Source organism: Loxodonta africana, chromosome 13 (genome assembly GCF_030014295.1).
Source record: "Loxodonta africana isolate mLoxAfr1 chromosome 13, mLoxAfr1.hap2, whole genome shotgun sequence".
NCBI lineage: Eukaryota > Metazoa > Chordata > Mammalia > Proboscidea > Elephantidae > Loxodonta > Loxodonta africana.
Window position 1 is genome coordinate 10,793,696 of NC_087354.1, and position 23,125 is coordinate 10,816,820.

Genomic DNA, 23,125 nt, shown 5'->3' on the forward strand with positions numbered 1-23,125 from the left:
GTTTCACAAATCTGTATCCTAAACATACCCTCCCCTTATATAACTGGCTGTGTACTGTGCGCCCTCTTCTCCATCTTGCTTTTTCCACGTCACACTAAATCCTGGAACATAGGCCATAACCCAGACTCTGCCCAGCGGTGCATGAGGTCCTCTGCAGCCCTCTGCACTGTGCCACGGAGCTCCCCTGGGCGGGTGGGTGTGCCAGGGTTAACACGACTGCACTATCCAGGAACACTTGGGTGGACTCCAGCTCTTGCTGTTACCAGTAACGCTGTGGTGAGTAGCCTCATGCTATGTCTTTTCATATTTTTGCCAGTTTTTTGATTCATGATTGTTTTTTCTGGGAAGTAATTTTCCAAGGTGCAAGCTTATGCTTAGGCTCTGTCTTGGGCACTTCTGTGCACTATGTTGAGCTTGGATTTGACCCTTCTCCTGGACTCCTTGTTACCACTTCTCTTGCTCCCAGCAGCCTCCCAGCAGCTTTCTCTCACTCACGTAATTCTGAGCTATGGGACTCTTAAACCCTCTTTCTCCAGTGGTAAGCGACCTGGGCTACGGGTCTGGTACCTGTCCCACGGGCCCAGTTTTTCAAACCGCAGTCTTCACTTTCATGGTAGCCTTCCAGGAGTACTTGCCTTTATGACAAGGTCCTTGGAGGCACAGTCTACCACCATGTTGCAGTCTTGCTCTGGGACAGGCTAGTGCGGTGGGGAGGCAGGGGGCAGACAGAGCCTTCTCAGGGCCTGGAGACCACCCAGATCTGCCAGCAGAAGGTCCGACCCAGGCCCGAGTTACACGACTCTGATATTCGTCCCCTCCTGCCGCCTCTTCCCATTCTAGGTGCCCCTTCCCAGGCTAGCTCTTCTGCTGGCTGGGCAGCTTGCCTGGCATGTGGCTTCCATGGACCCCATCACCTGCTCTGGCCTCTCATTCCCTCCTGTTACATTGAGCTGCAGCCCCTCCACCTAGATGAGGCCAGGCCCTCTTGGAGCTTTGGAACTTTGCATGATCTGACCTACCCTCTGTCCTGTATCTTCCGCTCTCTCCTCCACTGGCTTTTGAACCCATCTTCCCCGTCCTACACCTGTCCATAACTTCTCTCCACCTTTCTCCCCTCCTTCTCAGCCTGCCTCATTTCTACACAGACCACCCACACTCCATAGCACACTGCTGACTCCTGCCCCAAAGAGCTCTCAGGGTCTCCTCCCAAAGAGCTCTCAGGCCACAGCTGGCTCCCAGTCACGATGCCCAGTGAACACAGAAGAATAAATGCCGGTGGCCTCTCCCCAGCACAGGTGAAGGTGGGCACACCTTCCTTTCTGAGGCCCTCCCTTCCTTGGCCTCCATGGCACCCATGCCCCTGGCTTCCCCAGTCCTCTGCCTGTCAGACCTTTCTCCATGCCCTTTGTGAATTCACTATCCACCACTGGACATGGAGGCTGGAGCTCAGAATGGCTGGGTCCTGGGCCCTTGTCCCGCCTCACTCCATGCCCTCCCCCGATGATTTCACCCATGCCAGTGGCTTTACTCAGGACCTCCACACAGCTGGCTCTCAAGTCACATTCACCGACCCGGACTACTGAAGCCAGGTGCCTCCTCCTAAGACTTCAGGTCTCAGAGAAACTTGTACAGATTGCCCACTCTACCTCATCCTCCTCCAGGGCTGCCTCTCAGCGGGCAGCACCTTGTTCATTAGCCGTGCAGCCAGCTGTAAGTCCTCACCCTCACCTCATACTCCAGTCCAGCTCCTAGCCCTGTCGGCGTAACCCGCAGAGTGGATCTGTTTGCTGTGGTCTCCCCTTTCCATCACCATCCCGCTCTGCACCACCATCAATGCTTGTCTGCACCACTGAGTGTCCTCCGAGCTGCTCGCCCTTCTTCCTCTCTGCTCTCTGCTCTCTGTAGCCACCTCCCTGACTGATACCCTGGAGTGACTGGTAGCCTAGGGCCCTCACATCTGGCCAGCACTTTCTGTGCAGCCTTGACTTGTTCCAACTGCCGTCTCACTCCTGTGCCCAAGCAATCTGAACATCTTGTAGCTCTTCCAAGGCATCTTACTCCCTGTCACTCTTGCCACCACAGGGCCTTTGCACCTGCCTTGCCTACGCTAGGAAAGCTCTTTCCTCCTTTGCCTCTATGGCATGTTGATTCCTTCTCATCCTTCAGTCCTCCTCTCAAAGGGCAGCTGTCCATATTCTTCCCGAGGCAGACCCCTGTTACTTTATCCTTGGTGCTGGGCCCTTCCCGTGTGTCACTCCCCGTAGGCCATCATGATATGTTTACCTATAACCTCAGAGTCGATGTCAGCCCTCCCTCTAGCCCGTGAGTGCCATGGTTTCAGTCGTCACAGCTCCACACCTGGAGCTCTGAGATGTGATTGAATCAGTGACCTGTGAGCTGGGGCAAAGGCATCTGACCCACCACGGGCTGCCCTTCTTTATGATACTGGGACAGTGAGGTCTACTTTGCGGGGTTGTCAAGGACTAAGTGGGAGTGCCCACTTGTGGCACAGAGCTCGGGTGTGTTGGAGTGTGGGTGCTACACTCCACATACCCACAGTCTCATCTTGCAGCTGTGCTCTGGCTCCATTCTAGCTCCGTACCGAGACCCCCAGAGAGAAGTAGGTACCAGTCTGTGCCCCCCAGCTCCCAGAGGACACCACCTGGATCCAGTCTGGCTTGTTGGAAACCTCTATTCATGACCCGCCTTCAGAAGGTTTTTCACCAAGGGTAGCAGGGTCGATCGGGCCTTTGAGGCATGGCTCTGGGGGCTCCCACCCCTTTCCCTCTGTGGATAGCTGAGAGGTCAGAGGACCTAGAGTTTTTGGATGAGGGTGTTTGAAATGGAAGCTTCTTACCTCTTGCTGCTGGGGGCCCAGCAGGGAGGAAGCTGCTTCTTTATTCTTCCCCAAGCTGTACTGATAACATTATACATATGCTTATGTAAGTGCGATGGATGTCATAAAAATAAAATTAAAAGGGGAAATTGCCCTCTGGGGAGACAGGATCTCCTTTGAAACTATATCTTTAGTCTTTTGTCATTCTGTCTCCCTCTGGTGGTCTCAGCTTAGGGTTAGTTCAAGAGCTAAGCAAAAAAAAAAAAAAAAAAAAAAGAACTATTTATACTGAAAAATTAGGGCCAACTGCTTTAGTGTCTCTGTGAAGCTGTGTGATTTGGCTTTGCATTTCACAGTTGGAGTGGAGGGCTGTGCCGGGGAACCAGCCCCCCAAGCAGACACTCTTCTCTGCGTCCAGCTTCTCCTTTCCCTGTGTGTGAAGTAGGCTTGTGTCAGGCTGGCCACAGGACATGGTGGCACCGCTGTATCTATTGTTTCCTGTTAACACAGAGCAAGGCGGGAAATCAGAAGAGTCCACTGCAGAGGCGGGGAGTCTGACAGGGCTGTGCAGAAGCCTTTTGTCATTCGTGGGCCTCTTGGGTCTTTTCTGTTGCTCAGCCCTTCCCAGGGAGTGGGGCAGCTGATCCTCTCTTTGGGGGAAATGTGGACAGTGTTTAATAGATCTGCTCAGGGGCGTGGGTTGAGAAGGACCATGAACCTCAGGAAGGCCTGGCAAGCTGTCCAAGGTCATGTGACCATAGGAGAAATGATGGGAAGAAGTCAGGGCAGCAGCCTCAGAAGGTGGGAGCCGGGTTCAGAGCGAAGGCCTAGACACCCCCGCCATGTGAGCGTGAGTGCCTGCCCTGCAGATGGATGCGAGAGGACACCTGCCAGGACCAGACGCAGGTGCCACGAATACTACCAGGCGCCATCCCTGAGGGCCGCTGGGACGACCAGCACTTGCCAGCAAAGTGACACCATCTCCTGGCCATATAAATCACAGTGACGCCTTGGGGGGTGACCTTTGGTCAGGTGCCTCTGGACCACATTTACTGGGGAGAACAAGACCATGGAGAGAATGAAAACAGAAGTCTTTCTCGTCAGACTCCCCAGAGGTTGAGGTGGAGGGCCTGCATGGGTCAGTGGAGGCTTCTGGCCCTCCGGCTGGGGTAGCCCCTGCTTCCCCCTAACTGGTGACAGGCCTGGGTTGACCCACAGTGAGGGCCTCCTCTCCCACCAGAGCCACGTGTCCTGTGGCCTCAGGCGTTGGCATCTAGCCCTGCTTGGCTATCCCTGGGCACGCATCAGGCTGGCTGAGAAGGCATGTGGTCCTCAGAGCACATGACCAAGGCACCCAAGGTGGAGCAGCAGCATGGGTGAAGCCTGGAACCCTGAAGGGGTCATCTGAACCTTTCTTTCCCTTGGGCTGGGGGTAGGTTGTCCAGAGCAGTGTCCCCCGGCAGTTCATGTCCCAGCCCTTGTGTGCGGGGGCGGCGCTGGCCTGTGCCCTTTCAGAGGGGTTTGGCCTCAAGACATTTCTAACTGATTCGTTTCTAAGATGATGTGGGAGTGGGTAGTTCTAGTCTGTTGGAGGCCAGGTGCTCCCCACCCTGGCTGCAAGTTAGGGTAACCTTCGGGGGCGGGGGTAGGTGTAAAATAAAGACTCCTGGGCCCCGCCCCAGGTTCACTGAGTCGGAGTCCGCAGGGTGGGGCCCAGGACTCGGTACCTTCGGGTGCTGCACAGGTGATTCTGGGCACAGCCAGGGCCCCTCCTCAGATGATGTCAGCCTCAGGAGTTTTAAAAGGTCTGCCACCTCCCTGCGTCCCAGAGGTACCACGTTTGGAAGAGGCCTGTGCCTGGTGTTGGTGAGGGTGAAGGGAGGCCACTGTCCAGGGTGGGGCCAGCCCTGTCACTTCAACCAGCATGTGCTCTGGCCATCCCTGCCCTCTGAGGGTAGTGTGCCTGTATGTCCATGGCCTTCTGGACAACACATGAGGCCTGCCGGATGGCACACAAGGTCTGGTGGACAACATAGGAAGCCTGCCAGGCAGTACACGAGGCCTGCTGGATGGCACATGAGCCCTACCAGATGGCACATGAGGCCTGCTGGATAGCACACTAGCCCTGCTGGACAACACATGAAGCCTGCTGGGCGGCACACAAGGCCTGGTGGACAACATAGGAAGCCTGCCGGGCAGCACACAAGGCCTCCTGGATGGCAGACGAGCCCTGCCAGATAACACATGAGGCCTGCCGGACGGCACATGAGCCCTGCTGGACAATACATGAAGCCTGCTGGGCGTCACACAAGGCCTGGTGGACAACATAGGAAACCTGCCAGGCAGCACACGAGGCCTGCTGGATGGCACATGAGCCCTGCCAGACAGCACATGAAGTCTGCTGGGTGGCACGTGAGGCCTGCGGATGGCATACAAGCCCTGCCGGACAACACATGAAGCCTACTGGGTGTCACACAGGCCGGCCAGACAGCACATAAGTCCTGCCACTGCCACAGCTGTGCTGGCCGGACCTCATCCACAGGAAGGACTGGTCTTTTCTGTTAGATGTGAATATAAGCCAGGAATTCACTAATTAATGCCTTGCACAGTGTATGCCTTTAACATCTGTGAAACTCGTAGTTTTAATCCTATCTTCACAAAAACGTGGTGGAGGTAAACGAATCAGGAATTATCTTCCCCATTTTGTCAAGAGGAAATCGAGGTGGGAAAAAGGGCAGTGACTGGCCCAAAGGCACAACCCTGCTGAGGGGCTGGCAGAGGAACCAAGTCTCAGCCTGTCTTGGAATCCCAGCCGCCTCCGTGTGACCCAGAGTGAGCACCCCACTCCCTTCAAGGGGTCCTGGGGTGATGTCCCTTTAGCAGAAACACCCCACAGCATGCACTTATTGTTAGAGGCTTGTCTCCTCAGGGCCAGGCCCCGACACCTGCTACTCCTCAGCGGAATGGCCACCAAGTCACTGCCGCTTCCTCCTGGGCCCTGTCCCCTCTGTAGCAGTTCTCTGTGTGTTATGCATGGTTATCAGCGCAGGAGAGAGGGTACCTCCCTGCCATGGTCCTGCTGCTGTCTCAACCCCAGGGCACAGCCTAGTCCCGAGGGGCCTGCCTCCTAAATGCGTAGGGGGTCAGTGCCTTCCCCGGGCTGCGTTCCCATCAGAGCTCCGTATGGAGGGGAGTGTGGGCTTGCAGAATTAGAGAGGAGCCATAGGTCTCATTCTCCTCACTGTCCCCGACCCCACATAATTCCTGGGTTCTGCTCTAGCCCCCCCGCCAAGGCTCCTTTCAATACTAAAGTGCTCATGGTATTGGCATGGTGCACCCAGCTCTGGCTGTGCCTGGCCCGAGTTCTGCACCACCCTTGCCTTGTGCCCCAAGTTCTGTACTGCACCCAGAGCAAGTGTCACAGACCCCGGAGTAGGTAGGTCCATGACCAGGGGCCTCTAGCCCCTCTGCTGGTGGCTGTTCTTGTCATACACCATGGGGTGCCTTCCAGTCACCCCAGGGAGGAAGCCAGGGCAGACAGCAGGGTGGCCTCCCCAGAGCCACCAGGGTGGCCTTCTCTGAAGGGCAGCTCTACCCCACAAGGACCTGAGTGCTGGTCCTGTGTGGTCACTGCAGGAAGGAGGCCCCACTTACTGAAATCTGCCCCTGGGTACAGTCTCTGGAAGGGAACCTCCCTCCAGCTGCAGAACATGGTCTCTGGAAGCCCTCCCCCCGGGGTCCCCCCCGCCCCCCGCACAGACCTTTTGGCTTTGTGGCTGGAGACATTCTTTTCTCCAGACCCAGATGACAGGGACGGGGCTGGGCAAGGGCCCTGGGCTGTGAACAGGCTTTGCCAGCAGACCATGGTAGTCCCCAAAGGTCCCTCTGTTGGGGAGAGCCAGGGAGGCTCAGAGGCAGCAGTGGCTTCTAGGGGCTAGGGGGCTGGGTGGTTCAGTTTGGTTCTTGGGAGGATGCTGGCCAGGCTTCCAAGTACTCCTGTGGGGGCAAGTGAGCATCTGAGGAGGGGATGTATCCTCCTGTTAAAAATAATCAGAACGCAAAGGAATTAAACTATTGGGCTTATTTTGGGCAGTTATCCTGTATGCATGCAGGGAGATCATTATGTATCTAAAAACAAGTGGCTAATTTCAAATACCAGCAGGGTCACCCATGATGTACATGTTTCGGTGGAGCTTTCAGACTAAGACAGATGAGGAAGAAAGATCTGGCATTCTACTTCTGAAAATTAGCCAGTAAAAACTCCATAGATCACAGCAGACTATTGTCCGAGCTAGTACTGAAAGATAAGTCCCCTAGATTGGAAGGCATTCAGAATACACGGTGGCAACAACAATGGACTGGAGCACATCAACGATTGCAAAGATGGTGGAAAACTGGGTAACGTTCTGTTCTGTTGTAGACAGGGTCGCCATCTGTCAGAGCTGACTCGGCTGTAACTGACAGCAACAATAACTATGTTCCTCTGCTCTTAAATTCTGCTCTTAAGGCGTGTATAATGGGGGAGAAAAGCATTAACGACAGGGTCAAATTATAGCTACAAAGGAGAGTGTACAAATGCTACAAACAAAAGGTGCATGGTATTGGAAGGGACCGTAACGGGAGATCCTGGCTGAGCTCCCTGAGAAGTGACCACCGAGTCACAGGTGAAGGAAGGTTTCAGGTGTGGAGCAGCAGGTGCAAAGGCCCTGCGGCAGGAGGAAGTACAGTGCTTACAGAGCTCCAAAAAATGTCGCTGTGGGCAGAGTGCAGGAGGAAAGGGTGTGTGGCTGCCAGCAGGCCTGGCAAGGCAGCATTGGCCAACTGGGCAAGCCCTGCCTTCATCGGAGAATAATGGAAGGCCCCAAGAGGTTTGGAGAGAACCTGGTCGGGCTCATGATCCAGAGGGACCTCCTTGGGCAGCATGGGTGTCGTCTGGGGGTGATGGATTCATGTGGGCTGATTGGGGGCTGTTGTCCAGGAGGCAGTGGGTGATAGTGGTGGCAGAACTGGAGAAAGTAGACAGACTCAAGATATGCTTGGTGGGCAAAGTTGATGGGACTCGGGGATGGCTTGGACCTGGGGGTAAAGGAGAAGGGACAGCGTTCCTGTCTACACAGCTGGGAATGTGGCGGTGACGGCAGCATTATCTGAGGTGGGGAGGTGTGGCAGAGATGGGATGGAGGTGGGTGGAGGGTTCTCTTCAGGCATTTTGAGATGGAGGTGCTTTTGAGCTGCCCAAGAGGAACCTCCAGGGGACTATTGAGTATATGGATTTGGGGTTCAGAGAATGGCAGTGTGATTTACACATAGGGGCCACCGTAGCCCCAGTGGAGCATTGGTCTGGCAGTGAAGAAGGGCAGAAGGAGAAGAGGCCTCACAGCTGGAGAAGGCCTCACAGACGTTCAGGGAGAAAGGCGAGCCTGTGGGAAGCTGAGAGGGGGCAGCCAGAGAGGGAGGAGGAGACAGGAGACTGTGTCTTAGGAAGACAGTGGTGAAATGACAATGGAAAAAAAGTCTTCTGGAATCCCTGGGTGGCATTAGCAGATGCTGCCTGCATGGAGTGGTGGCACAGAGCCTGTATGGGTGTGCAGAGGAGGGGGGGTGCGCATGCGGTACTGCTCTCCAGAGGCTTGGCTGAAATCAGGAGCAGGGAGGGCATCCAAACACTCTTTACACATTGTCTGGGTTGCTTTATGCTGCATGGCAGAGGTGAGGTGCTGCCACAGAGACCCTGTGGCCCACAGTGCCTCAAATATTTACCATTTTGCCCTTTACGGAAAAAGTTCACCAGCGCCTAGCTAGAACTGCGCTGTCTAGTGCAGCAGACAACTAGCCACACGTGGCTCCTTATATTTAAATTAATTAAAATGAAATAAAATGGAAAACTCAGTTACACAATCACACTGGCCACATTTCAAGTGCTTGAAAACCACATGTGGCTAGTGGCTGCTGCATTGGACAGCACAAATCTAGAATATTCCATCATCCCAGAGAGTTCTGGTGTACGGCGCCGGTCTAGAGGCAGCAGGCTGGAAGCAGGACCGCATTGCACAGCCTGGATCTGAGAGGCTGGCTGGGCATCCCGAAAGGCTGCAGGTAGGCAGGAGCCCACAGGGGAGAAGGGAGGACAGGTGTGGGAAGGACTTGGGGAAAAGAACAGTCTGCAACCATGAGTCACAAGTTCCCCAGGGCTCTGTGGAAGGTTTGGGAAGTGCTGTCATGTTTGGGGAATGGTGCCCTCTGGTATTGCAGCACATGTCTGTCCCTCTGGAGACTGGGTGGCACAGTGACTGTTCCCTGGGTCCCAGGACTGCCCTCCTGACCCCATTGTGTGAGTTTTCTAGGTGGGGCTGACTTTGTGCAGTGACTTGCCCATGTTCAGTAGTCTCACAGATGGTGGCTGTGCCCTGCCCTTCCATCCCGTCTTCACTACCGTGTGAGCCCTGTGTCAGGGAGCCCTGACAGCACCTTGTGAGCCCTGTGTTGGGGAATCTTGATACTACTGTGTGAGCCCTATGTAAGGGAGCCCTGACACCACCATGAGAGCCCTGTGTTGGGAATCCCTGACCTCTGTGAGAGCCCCAATTTGGGGAGCCCTGCCATGGCTGTGTCCTGTGATTTAGGGGCTGCCGTGTGAGCTCTGTGTTGGGGAGCCCTGACACTGCTGTGAAAGCTCTATGTTGGGGAGCCATGACACTGCCGTGAGAGCCCTGTGTCAGGGAGCCGTGACACCACCATGTCCTGTGCTTTGGGCTCCCCGTGTGAACCCTGTGTTGGTGAGCCCTGTGTTGTGGAGCCCTGACACCGCCGTGAGAGCCCTGATTGTGGAGCCCTGACTCTGTGCCCCTTCAGTTCCAGGGCCCTGTGAGCCCGAGGACCTGATTGATGGGATCATCTTTGCTGCCAACTACCTGGGGTCCACCCAACTGCTGTCAGAGCGGAACCCGTCTAAGAACATCAGGATGATGCAGGCGCAGGAGGCCGTCAGCCGCGTCAAGGTAGTGTTCCATCCCTGGGGGGCCCGAACGCCAGCCCGTCTGTGCCAGGTTCTGACTAATTGGGGAGTACCAAGATGGGTGGTTGTGTTGTGGAGGGGCCCTTGTGTGTCAGCCCAGTGTGGAAGTGCCCTGACCCAACAGCTCTGGGAAAGCAGGGACGCCAGCAGAGGCACCCTGAAGGCCCCAGTGACGTTGGCAAGGACAGGAGGATGCTCAGGCTGAGGATTACCCAGTACTCCTGAGCACCTGGAAAAACGGCTTTTAAAGCACTCTAGTTGTAAAACATGCTTGTTTGGAGCCCCAAGTCCCAGTTCACCAGGTGTGTATTTTTATGCCATTGATAGGGCCCACAGGAGGGCAGAAGATCCGCCCTGTGTCTTATTTAAATGCATGACCTCAGGAAACTCTGATACCCCTGCAGATTCTAGGTGCGTGTTGCCTGATCTGGTGTCGGACTGGCGCAGAGCTGGCTGAGGCGGGGCGGGGACATGCAGGGAGGCAGCAGCCCCCCTGGGCAGTGTGGTGTCTGCAGAAAGCGTGGCGGCCCACCCACCCCACCCCGCAAACACCGACCTCCGTTAAAGGAGGCCACGGGGCACCGGGTGTCAGCCCTCCACGGTGGGCAGGAAAGAGTGGGCAGCCCAGGGGTGGTGCGGAGCCCTGCCTGTGGCCAGTGCCCTCAGCAGAGTGACCTGGGCTGCCCCATCTGCCCTGAGAAATCCATTCACTCTTCCACCCTAGAGAGTGCCATGCTCTCCTCCAGCAGATTAGCGTTCTCCCATCCTTGGTCACGCCCCCACAGACCAGAATGAGCATCGGTAGTTCCAGCTATTGAGAGACAAGAGTGGGGGGTTTCCTGCCCAGCCTGTGTCCCTGGTGAAGGGGTGGCTGTCTGCCTGTGCCCACAGGGGTCTTCTGCTCAGTGCTGGGTCTGAGTATTGGGGTGCTGACCACGAGACCCAAGTAGCACTGCCTGCCCATCGTCTGAGTGTCTGTTTTTCCTTTCTCTCATCTGCTGCGCAGAGGATGCAGAAGGCGGCTAAGATCAAGAAGAAAGCGGTGTGTAAGACTGTGGCCCTGGAAAGTGGTGTTTGCTTGTGCTGCTGTGTTGTCCTGTTCTGTGGGGTTCTCCGTGAGAAATACAGATAACACTGCAGAGCAGTTTTTCCCTTTGTCTGGGTAGATGAGTATCAGACTTTTCAATGGAACCAAGAGACTTATCCTTCATCACCCACCTAGAGAGAGTGTTGCTCGTTTTTCTTTTCCTTTTCAGCCCCTCCCCTGTCCTGGAACATGGCTAACATAATGATGTTACCGGTTTCTGTAGACATCTCTAAACGCGCTGTTGGCGCTTGATGTGACAGTGTGATGTGTCTACTGCCGAGGCCGCCTGCACAGTGCAATTACATTGTTCTGATATGTAAAGACTCATTAAGTTTAATTTGCTAGATCAGGATGACGAGGAGCTAAGATTGCCCGTGAGACGCTTTCTCTATTGAAAGTATTTCTGGAGCATGGCAGACTTAAAGATGGGGGGGACATTAGGTCTTTAGTTTGTAAGCCTAGTCATTTAGCAGGTGTGACTATCCTTGTACTACAGAAGATACCAAAGCGCTCAGGGTCAGGAGGCCCAGGGCAGATAAGTGTTTAAACAGCAAGAGATGTGGCCCTCCCCGCCTTGCCCTGACATCAGCCCTGGTGGCTCCCTCTGCAGTGGTACTTCTCTCTAGCTGGGCATCTCCTCTCACCCAGTAGTATCTCAGCATCTCCGTTGGCTCCCCTTTGGCCAGAGGAGAGGGGGATCTTGTGTGTCTCCTCTGAGTGAGCACAGTTCCTGCTGGATGCTCTGAAGAACACAGAATGGGCCGGCTTTGCAAACCTACATGTGTGGGGTGGGCCTCCCCCCAGGAAGAGGGTCCACACCCGCATCTCCCTGCCCCACACCAGGGCAGCTGGAGCAGGGGCCTTAACTAAGTCCAGAGATCCTGCCCCCTCACACTCCTGAAGGTGGGACGCAGACAGACTCAGTGCAGAAATGACTCCACAGTAGGCCAGGCAGCCAGCTGACCACATTAGACTCAGGGTTTTCTTCCTTCTCGGGGCATGAGATGCTCGGGCCACTGCCCAGGACCCCTTCTCTGCTGTTCCTGCACCTGGTGAAGCCAATGGATGGCCCAGAGGTGAGGGTGGCCCTGGAGTGGCGTTCACGCCGAGAGCCCACAGGCTCACTGGTGACAGGGGACTCTGGGGTCCCAGCCCCCACGCCTAGGTGTGCAGAGTCCCACATGCTCTCCTGCATCCCTTTGTGGGACCCACATTGTTGGTGGTCCCCTGTATCTGGCAGGGGGCACAATGACAGACCTTCTCCTTCACTGTCATTGATTAGGTCCCCGCTCCCTCCATGTACCCACAGCCTGAGCCTCATCAGCTTCTAGTCAGCCCCACTTCTCAGGTCAAGTTCACTGCAGGGTTCATGTTTCCTCTGAAATTGCCACAACAATCAGAGCTCACCTGCAACTCTTATAAGTCACTTCTGGCTCCACCTGCTTTGAAAACCACCGGCCGTCAAGCTGATTCTAACTCAGGGCAACCCTGTGCTGCTCACCTACCTTTGTAAGAAGGCTTTGAGCTACAACCACAGAATATAACCTTTAAAGCACATTTACGGAAAATATAACTTAGTTTTTTAGACAGAAAAAGTAGTTCCTCTGCAGCCCTGCAGATTCTTTCTCGCCTGGAGCTTTTGGGCTCTGTCAGTCTTTCTCATCAGTTAAGAGGAGCACTGGACCAAAAGCCCCAAAGAGCTTTTCCCTTGAAAGCGGAGCAAAAATACAAATTTATCACTCTAATACAGGGCCTTAAAGTATCTCAGAATCCACAAGGAATTGTCAGCAGGGAGATTTTTTATTTTAGATTTTCTAGTGAGAAATTGGAGCTCTTATGGTGCAGGGGTTAAGAGCTCAGGCTGTTCGAATCCACCAGCTGCTCCTTGGAAACCCTATGAGGTCACTATGAGTTGGGAAAACAATGAGTTTTTTTGTTATGGGTTTTTAGTGAGAGATTAAATCACAGTTTCTGCTATTTTGAAGTAGAAGGTACACTACCATAGGTTTCTGAGTGACCACAAAGAATGAATCACCTCAGTGAGCAAGCCAAAAGAACTTGGATTTTATTGTCACTACACTGTAGTATCTGGATTCCCACAGATGTAAAATCCAGTTAGAGACTGTTCTGGATTGGGGCAGACCAGTGGTTAACTCAGCTTCACAGTGGTTAAGAGCTCAGCTGCTAACCAAAAGCAGTTCAAATCTACCAACCGCTCCTTGGAAACCCTATGGAGCAGTTTTACTCTGTCCTATATATATATTTATAGGGTTGCTATGAGTCAGAATCAACTTGATGGCAACGGGTTTTGGTTTGGAAGGACTGTGTAAGGTGCCATGGTGGTTCAGTGGTAGAATGCTTGCCTTCCATGCCGGAGAGCGGGTTCAGTTCCTCGGTACAACCACCACCCACCTGTCAGTGGAGGCTTGAGCATTGCTATGATGGTGAAAGGTTTCAGCGGAGTTTCCAGACTAAGATGGACTAGGAGGAAAGGACTGGCAATCTACTTCCAGAAATCAACCAATAAAAACTCTGTGGATCACAACAGTCCAATCTGCAACCAGTCACAGAGATGGCACAGGGCCAGGCAGCATTTTGTCCCATTGTGCACGGGGTCACCATGAGTTGAGGGCCGACGCCATGGCGGTTAACAACAACAACTAGGGCCATATAATGAACACACTGTAGCAGAGATTTGTTCTTTTGGGGTTCTCTATGTCACCCTGAAGGCAGCAGCCAGACAGTGAGTTGAGTCCCAGGTCTTGTTCACCTGAGGGTTTTTGGAAGACTGGGGTCAAGCCTGCTTGGGAGCCCACATGATTGTGACGAAATCAGAAGGAAATACTGATATTTTAATTCAACTTCTTTTACATTTTTTTTCTCCATTTCTGGGGATACTTAGAATCCAAAATCCAAGGAATATAGCCCAAGTCCCCAGCCTTCACTGAATGCAGCAGTTAGCAGGCGGGGACCCCACTTTGAGTAGAGGGGCTGCGCTCTGGATGCTGGAACGTGAGACCCGGGTGCCAGCTCCTCTTGATGTTCAGGCTCTGGCTGCCAGCTTTCCTCCTTCCTTCTCTCTGCCCTGCAAAAACTGCCTTTAGACTCCACCCAACCCCAATCCCGCGGGAAGGCTGCACGCATTGGTGCTTTCCGACGGCTGCTTCCTCTTAGGCAGCATTTCCCTCAGTGTGGGCTCGGGAGTGAGTACAATTTCCAGGCCTCTGCTTAAGTTAATGTTCCTGGTTTGTCATCGTATCAACTGTCCTTTCTTAGAATTCTGAGGGGGACACCCAGACGCTGACCGAAGTGGACCTCTTCATCTCCACCCAGAGGATCAAGGTTCTAAATGCAGACACACAGGTAAGTGCTGAGAAGACAGCTGTGAAAATCATGCGGACTGAGCCTCATTTGGAGTCCTTGCGTGGTGCAGATTGTCAGTGTGCTTGGCTGCTGACTGAGAGGTGAAGGTTTAAGTCCACCCAGAGGTGTCACAGGAGAAAAGCCTAGTGATCTACTCGGAAAATCAGCTACTGACAACCCTGTGGAGCAGTTCTACTCTGACACACATGGGGTCGCCATGCGTCAGAATCAGCTCAGTGGCAACTGAGTGTATTTTAACTCCTAGTTTTCTGCCCCAGGGACAAACTCTGAGAACAAACTCTGGTGTAGAAGAACTTCGCTCCCTCTGGTGTTTGGGTGAGATGGTTTTTCCCTAGGCTGGTAACTCTGGTCTCTGGGACTTGTGTCAGTTGCAGGAGGCTGAAGAGCGTCAAGCAGGGAAGGATAGAAACCTCCAAGGGGGGGACATGTGTGCTGTTGCAGCTGGGATTAAGTAGAGAACAAAAAATGAGGGAAAAGGGAGGAGTGAGTCAGAAACTGTGAACGAATCGCCGTGATCTAGAGTGACCTTCCTGAAATCACCACATGTGAGCCTAGGAAGTACAGCTGGAGGCTGAGAATCCTGTGGCAGCCCATCGCCCTCAGCGTGGGGCATTCCAGAGGGGAGGGGGCTGAAGGATTTTCCAACAGTAGTTGAGGCCTGTGAGCCAGGTGCATCCTGCCAGGGGCCACAAGCTGACTGTCTTAGTCTTCTGGGGCTGCTGTAACAAAATACCACAAGGTGGTGGCTTTAAAGAACAGAGATTTATTCCCTCACAGTTCTGGAGGCTCAAGGTCTGAATTCAGGGCATCGACAGGGCCATGCTCTCTGTCTCTGCTGGCTCTAGGGGAAGGTCCTTCCTTGTCTGTTCCAGTTCTGGCAGCCCTGGGCTTCCTTGGCGTTCCTCAGCTGTAGGGATCCCCACATGCTGCCTTCCACTGTGTGACTGTATCCAAGCCTGTCTTTTTCTTTGGTAATATACCACTCAGAAGGGATTAGGAGTAGGACCCACCCTCCTCAGGTATACCCTCATTAACTTTACTGATAATATTTGCAAAGAAAAACTGTTTTCTCAAACAAGGTCATTTTCATCTGTGGAGGGGTCAGAACACAATTTAGTCCATAACACTGACTATGATTCCGCTCCTCATTTGTATCTCTGAATGGCTTCGGGGAGCTGATCAGCAGCGGGGAAGGCAATGAAACAAATAAATGAGGAAGAAGTGACACGTACCAAATAAAAAGGACCAGGAGCTGAGATGGAGAACTAGGGCAGGGAGGCCGTGGTGCTGACTCCATGGAGGGAAGTCTGGGGAAGGAAGGGCTGTCTGACTGGGACTTGGTAGTTGAGAGGGAGCTGGCTGTGGGGAGAGGAGAGGAAGGGCCCCCACTCATACTAAGGTCCCAAAGCTCCCTCACTTGGCCTGGATGATGCCAACCAGATGCCCAGTGTAAAGGCACCTTTGCTGTTTGTAACTGAAGCCCTGAGACCAGGTAGATAACTCCTTAACCTCCTGCCTACTGGTCTTAGTGTCCAGTGACGGTCTTACCCAAATTGGTTACAACATTGGCAGTACAAAATGGTGATTTTCTAGTTTTATGTCATGCTTTCAGCATTTGTCATCTGACCTTTTTCTGTAAAGAAGAGCATTTTCTTTCTCCTCTCCTTTTCTGTTTTCTGAAGCTCCACTATGGACTCTTGGGTCATTTTTTGTTTGTTTGTTCTACTTATTGTGTGGTGATCCATTACTGTCGCTATTCTTTTCGGTGTTCACATGATTCCAGATTGGGCCAGTGGCCTTCAGTCAGGGTCCTGGTCATTTTGACATGTTTCCCTCAGTCTTTAACTGTCCTTGCCTTCTGAGATAAGCATATGTTCTGAGCTCACCTGGGGCTTCCCTGGCCCCAGACCTGAACCAGCCATTTCTTCAACAAGCCCTGTTCCTTTTAGTGGGGAATGGCTTTTAGAAACCAACATCTGGGTGCTGACTGTGCTCGTTGCTACTGGGGTGTTCCTGCTCCTTGGCCCTTTCAGTGGACAGAGCTAGAATATTTATGTATTTTTCTGGTAACAAGGCCAATGCTGTCTCAGGATGGGGTTCGAGGAGCCCTGCCCACTTTCTCTCTTCTAAGCTGGGCAACCATATTTTCTACTTCACTCCCCTCTGCTCATCTGAAGACTTTAAAGGACGTCTGTCATGTCCCTTATCTTCCAGAAGAAGCCCTTTGGCTTCTCTTTTGTGTTTCTGCCCTGTCTCCTTCTGATCTTCCCAGTTTAGAAAAAAAAGGCGGCCCTTAATAGTTTTTCATTTTGACAGTTTGCAGCATGGTGCGCCTGCCTTCTTGAGCCTTCAGTGTGTCTTTGTTCATCCCCGCCCTCTCCCAGGACACTGGCACAGCTGGCGTTCCCTAACTCTGGGGAGTCCTCATTCTTTTAGGAGACAGGTAGCTGGCCACCATGTGGCCCCAGTTGGCTGTGAGCATATTCCTAATGCATGATCTCCCCTCCCTTCTGTGCCCACCTGGATCCCCTCATTGAATCTGCAGAGGGCCGTGGGGGGACCTGGAGCTGCTTTGCTGGAAGAGTGACCCAGACTCCTGAGCAGCTCTGCAGCGGGGGTGAGGAAAGCCCTACCGTCCTTGGGCCACGTCCCTCTTACATGAAGGGGACATAAGGCCTTGGGGGGAAAGAGAAAACCCCAGGTATCTGCACACAGTGGAGAAATGAATTTGATGGAGACGCCTCTGTTCTTTTTGCATGATGAGAATGTGGCTGACTTGTCTTGCTAGAGAACGGCTCACACCTGACCTATTGCTTGTGGCATTCCTGGAGCTCCCCCCTTCCCCTGCATTGGGAGCCGTTGCTCTGAGGTTGCAGGAAGGAGCAGGTGTGCCCAGCTCCTGGGAGTCCACCAACAGGTTGAGCACAGGAGACACACCTGGCTCACTGTGCTGATCCACAGAGGCTGAACTCCTTTATTGGAACTACCTGCATCCCTGAGGTGGCCTCAGGGAGTGGGAGCCTGCCGGGCCAAGCAGGCTTGGTGAGGTGGGTGAGATGGCACACCCTAAAGAAGAAGTAGCCAGCACAGCCCCAAGCAGGCCCTGGAGGTCACGATAGGAGTCTCTGTTGGACCCGGGCAAGAACTGGGAAGTTGAGTCAAGAGGGTTTGAAAATCTGTGGCCTGGCCACCAGGCTGGGAATTTGGGGTGACTGATCGTGGACAGCCATCTATAGTTTGTGACCTTATTTAGGATGAACTGGAAGAGAGAGTTGAGGTGGGACATTGGCTTGGCTGAAAAATAACTAATTTTGGCAGAGGGTATGGAGAGGTGGGAACAGATGAGAGAGACTGTGGAGGCTGAGATGACCACTCGGGGCAGGAGAGAGGACAGAGGCCATGTTGGTGGGCACCTGTGTCTGCGAGGAGGTGGCTCTGCCATTACCGTACACTGGGAGCTCAGGAGAGGCAAGTTTGTGACATCTGGGGCTGGATTCCGGCATTTCTGACAAAGGCCAGGAATCGGGGGATGTTGCAGAGCCAGGCCCGACTGTGCCATTTCCGTGGCCCTCCCTCTTCTGGTTATAAACCGTCCTCTGAGCCTGGGCCAGAAGGCAGATCAGTACCCGAGACAAATGTGAAGCACTATCCACTGCAAAAATGGATTCTGTGAAGAAGAAAAGGGCTTTAGAGATCGCAGGAGCACCCTGTTTCCTTTTATGGAAAGAGAATAAAGGCACAAAAGACCAACTGATTGGTTTTCAGAGCCTTTGTGTGCTGCCTTGTTAGGTGGGGGTTGTGAGGAAGATGCTCTGTGGAGATTCCTGTCAGATGACAAAAGCTGTCTGTCGGGAGTAATGAACCTGCCGAGGACCGTGGAGACGGCTGGTCAGAGTCAGGCATGCTGCCTCGGTGCTCCCTGCAGAGAGCCCATTCCATGGCAGAGGTTGGCCTGGACTCACTCTTGTGCTCGGCTGGACGTCGTGGCCAGGTGGTGGATGTGAGACCACTCACCTCACAGGGAACCACCTCTTGTCATGGTGGGGCGGGCTCTGCCAGGTGGCAGCGTCCTGCTCTTCCTCTTCCTGAGACAGAGGCCCCACCCCGCCATCATGCCTTCGAGTGTTGGTGAAGCTCCATTTTGAAAGTTGGGGCTGAGGCAAAAGCAGATTCAACTTGGCTGTGCACCGCCTTAAAACTGTGAACCGGAGGAGAGGGCTCGCCCTGAGTGACTTGGCCCTCCAGGGCACATTTGGCAGTGTAGTGTCTGGAGACATTCTTGGCTGGCACAACTTTGTGTGCAGGGGTGCTGCTGGCATCTAGTGGGTAGAGGTCAGGGCGCTGCTAACCATCCTGCAACCTACCACAGAAAATGATCCAGTCCAATAGTGCTGAGGCTGAGAAACCCAGAACTAGCACCTTCGTTAACAGCTCGTTCTAACCCCCCACCCCCTTCCAGGAAACCATGATGGACCACGCCTTGCGCACCATCTCCTACATTGCCGACATCGGGAACATTGTGGTACTGATGGCCAGGCGCCGCATGCCACGGTCGGCGTCGCAGGATTGCATCGAGACCACACCCGGGGCCCAGGAGGGGAAGAAGCAGTACAAGATGATCTGCCACGTGTTCGAGTCAGAGGACGTAAGTACACACCCATACACCCCGCAGCTCCCACCAAGCGCTGGTGGAAACCTGGGTGTCATTACTGATGTTTCCAGTGGAGTCGATGACGTCTTCTGACCCCCCAAGTTTACAAAGAGAGCAATGCAGTTTTAATTCACTTCGTGAAATAGCTTCTCCGAGAGGTTTTAATAAACTGAACCGTAGTTACATATACTGGGGGATCCTTTACATATTTGAAGGACTCCTTTTACACAACTTTTTTCCCCCTAAGATAAAATAATCCTAACCTAACTTTTCTGTTAAGATGCACATTTTCATATGACAAGTTTGCACCAAGGGAGGCACCCCTGTACCTGAGGCCAGGGTTCAGCTGTTTTCATATGGGGCATTTCACTTGATAATGATTCTGAAGTTTAAAACACTTGCTGAAAGACCATAACCCTCAACTCGTTCCTCACATGGGGTGAGAGACTCCTTTCAGGCCTGGAGCAAGAGGAAGGGGCCAAGGAAGGAAGATGTAGGGCCAAGGAAGGAAGATGTAGGGCCAGGAGGTGAGCTCCAGAGGGTGGGTTGGGCCCTGGTTGCTCAGCAGTGCCACCTGCAGGCTGTGCTTCCTTGGGGGGGCGGGGGGAGGTCACAGAGAGGCTGTTATTGAGCTTTCTTGCTGCTGTTGCCAGAGTAGAATTTTTTAAATTTTCTGTCCTTTCTATAGATACTCAGCAAGGACATTCTCGCTCACATAAGGATTTGAAGGTGTCCCAGGGATTTGAAACAGTGGAGAAGGGTCTCAATTTTTCCATGACCAAGAAATAAGGCTTAGAAACATATTATCTAACCCTATGTTTGAAGACAGGGGTGTAGCAGGTGGGGACAGTAACCTTTTTTCCTAACAAGTTGAACTCAACTTGAAGTGCTTTGGAACAGTGGCATTATAAGGGAGGAAATTTAAATATAGACCCAGGAATGCACACATATTCTTTCCACCATGACACAGATAGCCATGGAGACCTGGGAAGGCCTTTTGGGTGAGGATGTCTTAGAGACCCACCGTGGTTGGGGGGGCCCTTCAGAAGGGCTGTGAGTGGTGGGTGGCATAAGGCAAGAAGCAGGGAGCAGAAGAGCCTTCGAGGTGCCAGCCAAGATGTGGGCCTTTGTGTAAAGATGGTACCAGCAGCAGACAGAAGTTGGGGGAAGCTGCTGCAGCCTCAGTTTTCTCAGCTTAGTAGGAGACAAGGCTGAGAGTGGAATGGTGGGGAGTGAGAGGCAGTTCAATCTGAAATCGGCACCTGTGGAGGAAGGCTCCTGTAGTCTGTGCTGGTCATTCGGCTCAGCCCCCTTTCACACACATACACTTGTTTGCAGCACTTAAGTCATGGAATGTGTAGAGTGAGGAGGAATGAGGGCATTTTGGTCATATCCTTGTTCTCATGTTCTGGTCCTGTTTGCCCAGAGGCCCTTGGTGCGAGGGGAGGGAGCTGAGGGGGATAGTAGACGACCCTGGGGGAGTAGACAGGGGTTGGTACCCTGGGGGAGTAGACAGGGCTGGGGTGCTCTGGGGAGTAGACAGAGCTGGGGTACCCTGGGGAGTAGACAGGGCTGGAGCGCCCTGGGGAGTAGACAGGGCTGGAGTGCCCTGGGGAATAGGCAGGACTGGGGTGCCCTGGGGAGTAGACAGGGCTGGAGTACCCTGGGGAGTAGGCAGGGCTGGAGTGCCCTGGGGAATAGGCAGGACTGGGGTGTCCTGGGGAGTAGACAGGACTGGGGTGCCCTGGGGAGTAGACAGGGCAAGGGTTCTCTGGGGAATAGGCAGGGCTGGGGTGCCCTGGGGATAGGAGGGCTGGGGTGCCCTGGGGAGTAGGCAGGGCTGGGGTACCCTGGGGAGTAGGCAGGGCTGGGGTGCTCTGGGGAGTAGGCAACACTCACCTTCTTGTTGTTTGCCATTGAGTCAATTCCAACTCATACCTTAATCTCCGTGGCAGTTTGTATAGTTTCTTTTGAAATAAGAAAAGGGAGAGAGGGAGGAAAGGAGGGAAGAATGGAAGAAAGGAAAGAGGAAGGCAGGAGGGAGGTGGGGAAGGAAGGAAGGGAACCCTCCTGCTTCTGCCTGCAGCCTTCATGTGTAGGAGGAAAGGCGTCTGTGGCATCCGCTGGCCCAGTGGTTCTGAGGTCCGACTCTAAGGTCAGCCCTGCAGCCCGTCCCACTTGTGGGACTGGGTGGCTTGTAAGAACAGAGGTTTATTCTCTTACAGTTTTGGGGGCTAGAAACCCAAATCAGTGTGTTGGCAGTGCCGTGCTCCCTCACCCTTTCTTGTCCGGTGGCTGCAGGTGTTCCTTGGCTTGTAGGTGCAAGGCCACATGGTGTCCTTCCTCATCCCCCTGTCTCCCTGTGTCTCTTTTCCTCTTTTGTAAGGACGCCACTGAGGTTGGATTAGGACCCACCTGACTCCAGTGTAACTTTATGTTAACTGATAACATCTTCAAAGACCCTATTACCAAACAAAGTCATACTCATAGGTGCTAGAGGTTAGGACTTCAACATATCTTTTGGGGGGACATGATGGCACAGTGGTTAAGCACTCGACTGCTAACCAAAGGGTCAGTGATTCGAACCTACCAGCTGCTCCATGGGAGAGAGCTGTGGCAGCCTGCTCCCGTGAAGGTTTACAGCCTCGGAAACCCTATGGGGAAGCTCTACACTGTCATATAGGGCTGCTATGAGTCAGGATTGACTCACAGCAGTGGGTTTGGTTTTTTGTTTGGTTGATTCAGTCTGTAACACACAGGGTGCGTGCTGTTTTGGCGGCAGCATCAACTGCACCCTAAACTGTCCCTCGGTGCTCCCTCAGAGAAGGACAGCCGTGTCTCTCTTTGGCCCCCAGCCACTTATCCAGGGTGGGAGGGGGGTGCTTCCCCTGCTTGTCCTGGCAGCCTCTTGGGCCTGTGTTCCCGACCCCTGTCCATGCCAGGAACCCTGCAGGCAGTGGGGAAGTGGGATGGCTCCCATTGCCCGCCCAGGTACATGAACCTGAGGTATGGTTCCCCTGCAGTCACCAGCTCCACCTTTGCCTGAGCCATGGGGGATGTATCTGGCCCAGGGCCGGTGACTTTCTCTAGAGCGTGGCATGCCCCAAGCATCTGGGCCCTGGTGTTGGAATCCAGGGTCGCAGGGGCAGTCCTCTTCAAAGTTCTCCCCCCAGGTTTGCATTCCTGGCTGCAGGGTTCTCAGTGGCATCTCTGGGCAGAGGCCCTCCAGCCTCTGAGTTGGTCATCCACCAGGATTGGGTGCACAGAGCTGGTTACAAGTGATCTTTGTGGAGCAACAGGGAACTTCCAGAGCAGCTGCTGGCCGTGCCTACGAGAAGCAGAAGAGAGCTGCCAAGTTGACCAGAGCCACTTAGGTTCTTCCACGTGACCTCTGACTGGGCAGTGGACATGTTGTGACCCTGTCTCCAGGTGCCACCCTTTGTTTTTCTGTGACCCGTATTATACATGGTCACCCAAACCATTGCACATGTGGGAGACAGTTCAGGCCCTTAAACAAACAAACCAGCAACAAACCAGTACAGCCCCCACCCCGTGCCCCCTCCCATGCTCCATGGGGCTGGCCCACCCAGGGACTGGTCGCTTTCTATGGACCCTGCCTGTGGACAGAAGACTGGGCCCAGGAAAATGTGGCCCAAAAGCCACCGTAATCTGACAAACGGCAGTGCTGCTGCAGAAACGTTTTCCATCCTTCGTGGAAGAATCTGCCTCATTGGCTCCCCGGGGCACAGGATGACCTCCCCAAGGGAAGGAGGGGGAGGATGGGAGAGGGTCTTCCAGCTGTGCAGAGCGCTCGTAGCGCCGGAACTGGGATTCTGTTTGTCTAGAGAAAAATTCAGATTGCTGACAGTCACTGAGTGCGTCCTACCTGCTGCAAGGCTCTAAGTGTTATCATTTCAAATGAGATTAGATTCATCCCAGCATCATTATAGATGAAGAAACAGGCCCCACGAGGCTGAGTCACTGCCCGGGAGCACGCAGTGAGGCCACAGCAGGGGTTTAACAAGGCAGCAGACCAAGGACCAGGTGAAGACCACTGTGCCGTCTGTAGGGTTAGCTGGGGCTGCACACTGGAGACCCAAAATAAATAAAAGCGGCAGAAATGAGACAGCAGTTCTAGACTTCCACAGAAGC

At 53.7% G+C, this 23,125-nt stretch overlaps 1 protein-coding gene across 4 annotated transcripts in view; it reads left to right on the forward strand.

The window, feature by feature from the left end:
• Window positions 1-23,125, forward strand: part of APBA2 (amyloid beta precursor protein binding family A member 2) — a 287,682-nt gene that overhangs the window by 244,042 nt on the left and 20,515 nt on the right. For 3 of the 4 annotated variants that reach the window (XM_023539642.2, XM_023539641.2, XM_003420610.4), the window contains 4 exons: window positions 9,689-9,834; window positions 10,858-10,893; window positions 14,215-14,301; window positions 18,782-18,967. In XM_023539642.2, coding sequence (XP_023395410.2) covers window positions 9,689-9,834; window positions 10,858-10,893; window positions 14,215-14,301; window positions 18,782-18,967 — 455 coding nt within the window. The remainder of the gene's footprint in view (window positions 1-9,688; window positions 9,835-10,857; window positions 10,894-14,214; window positions 14,302-18,781; window positions 18,968-23,125) is intronic. The other variant, XM_064296229.1, reaches the window with a different exon arrangement.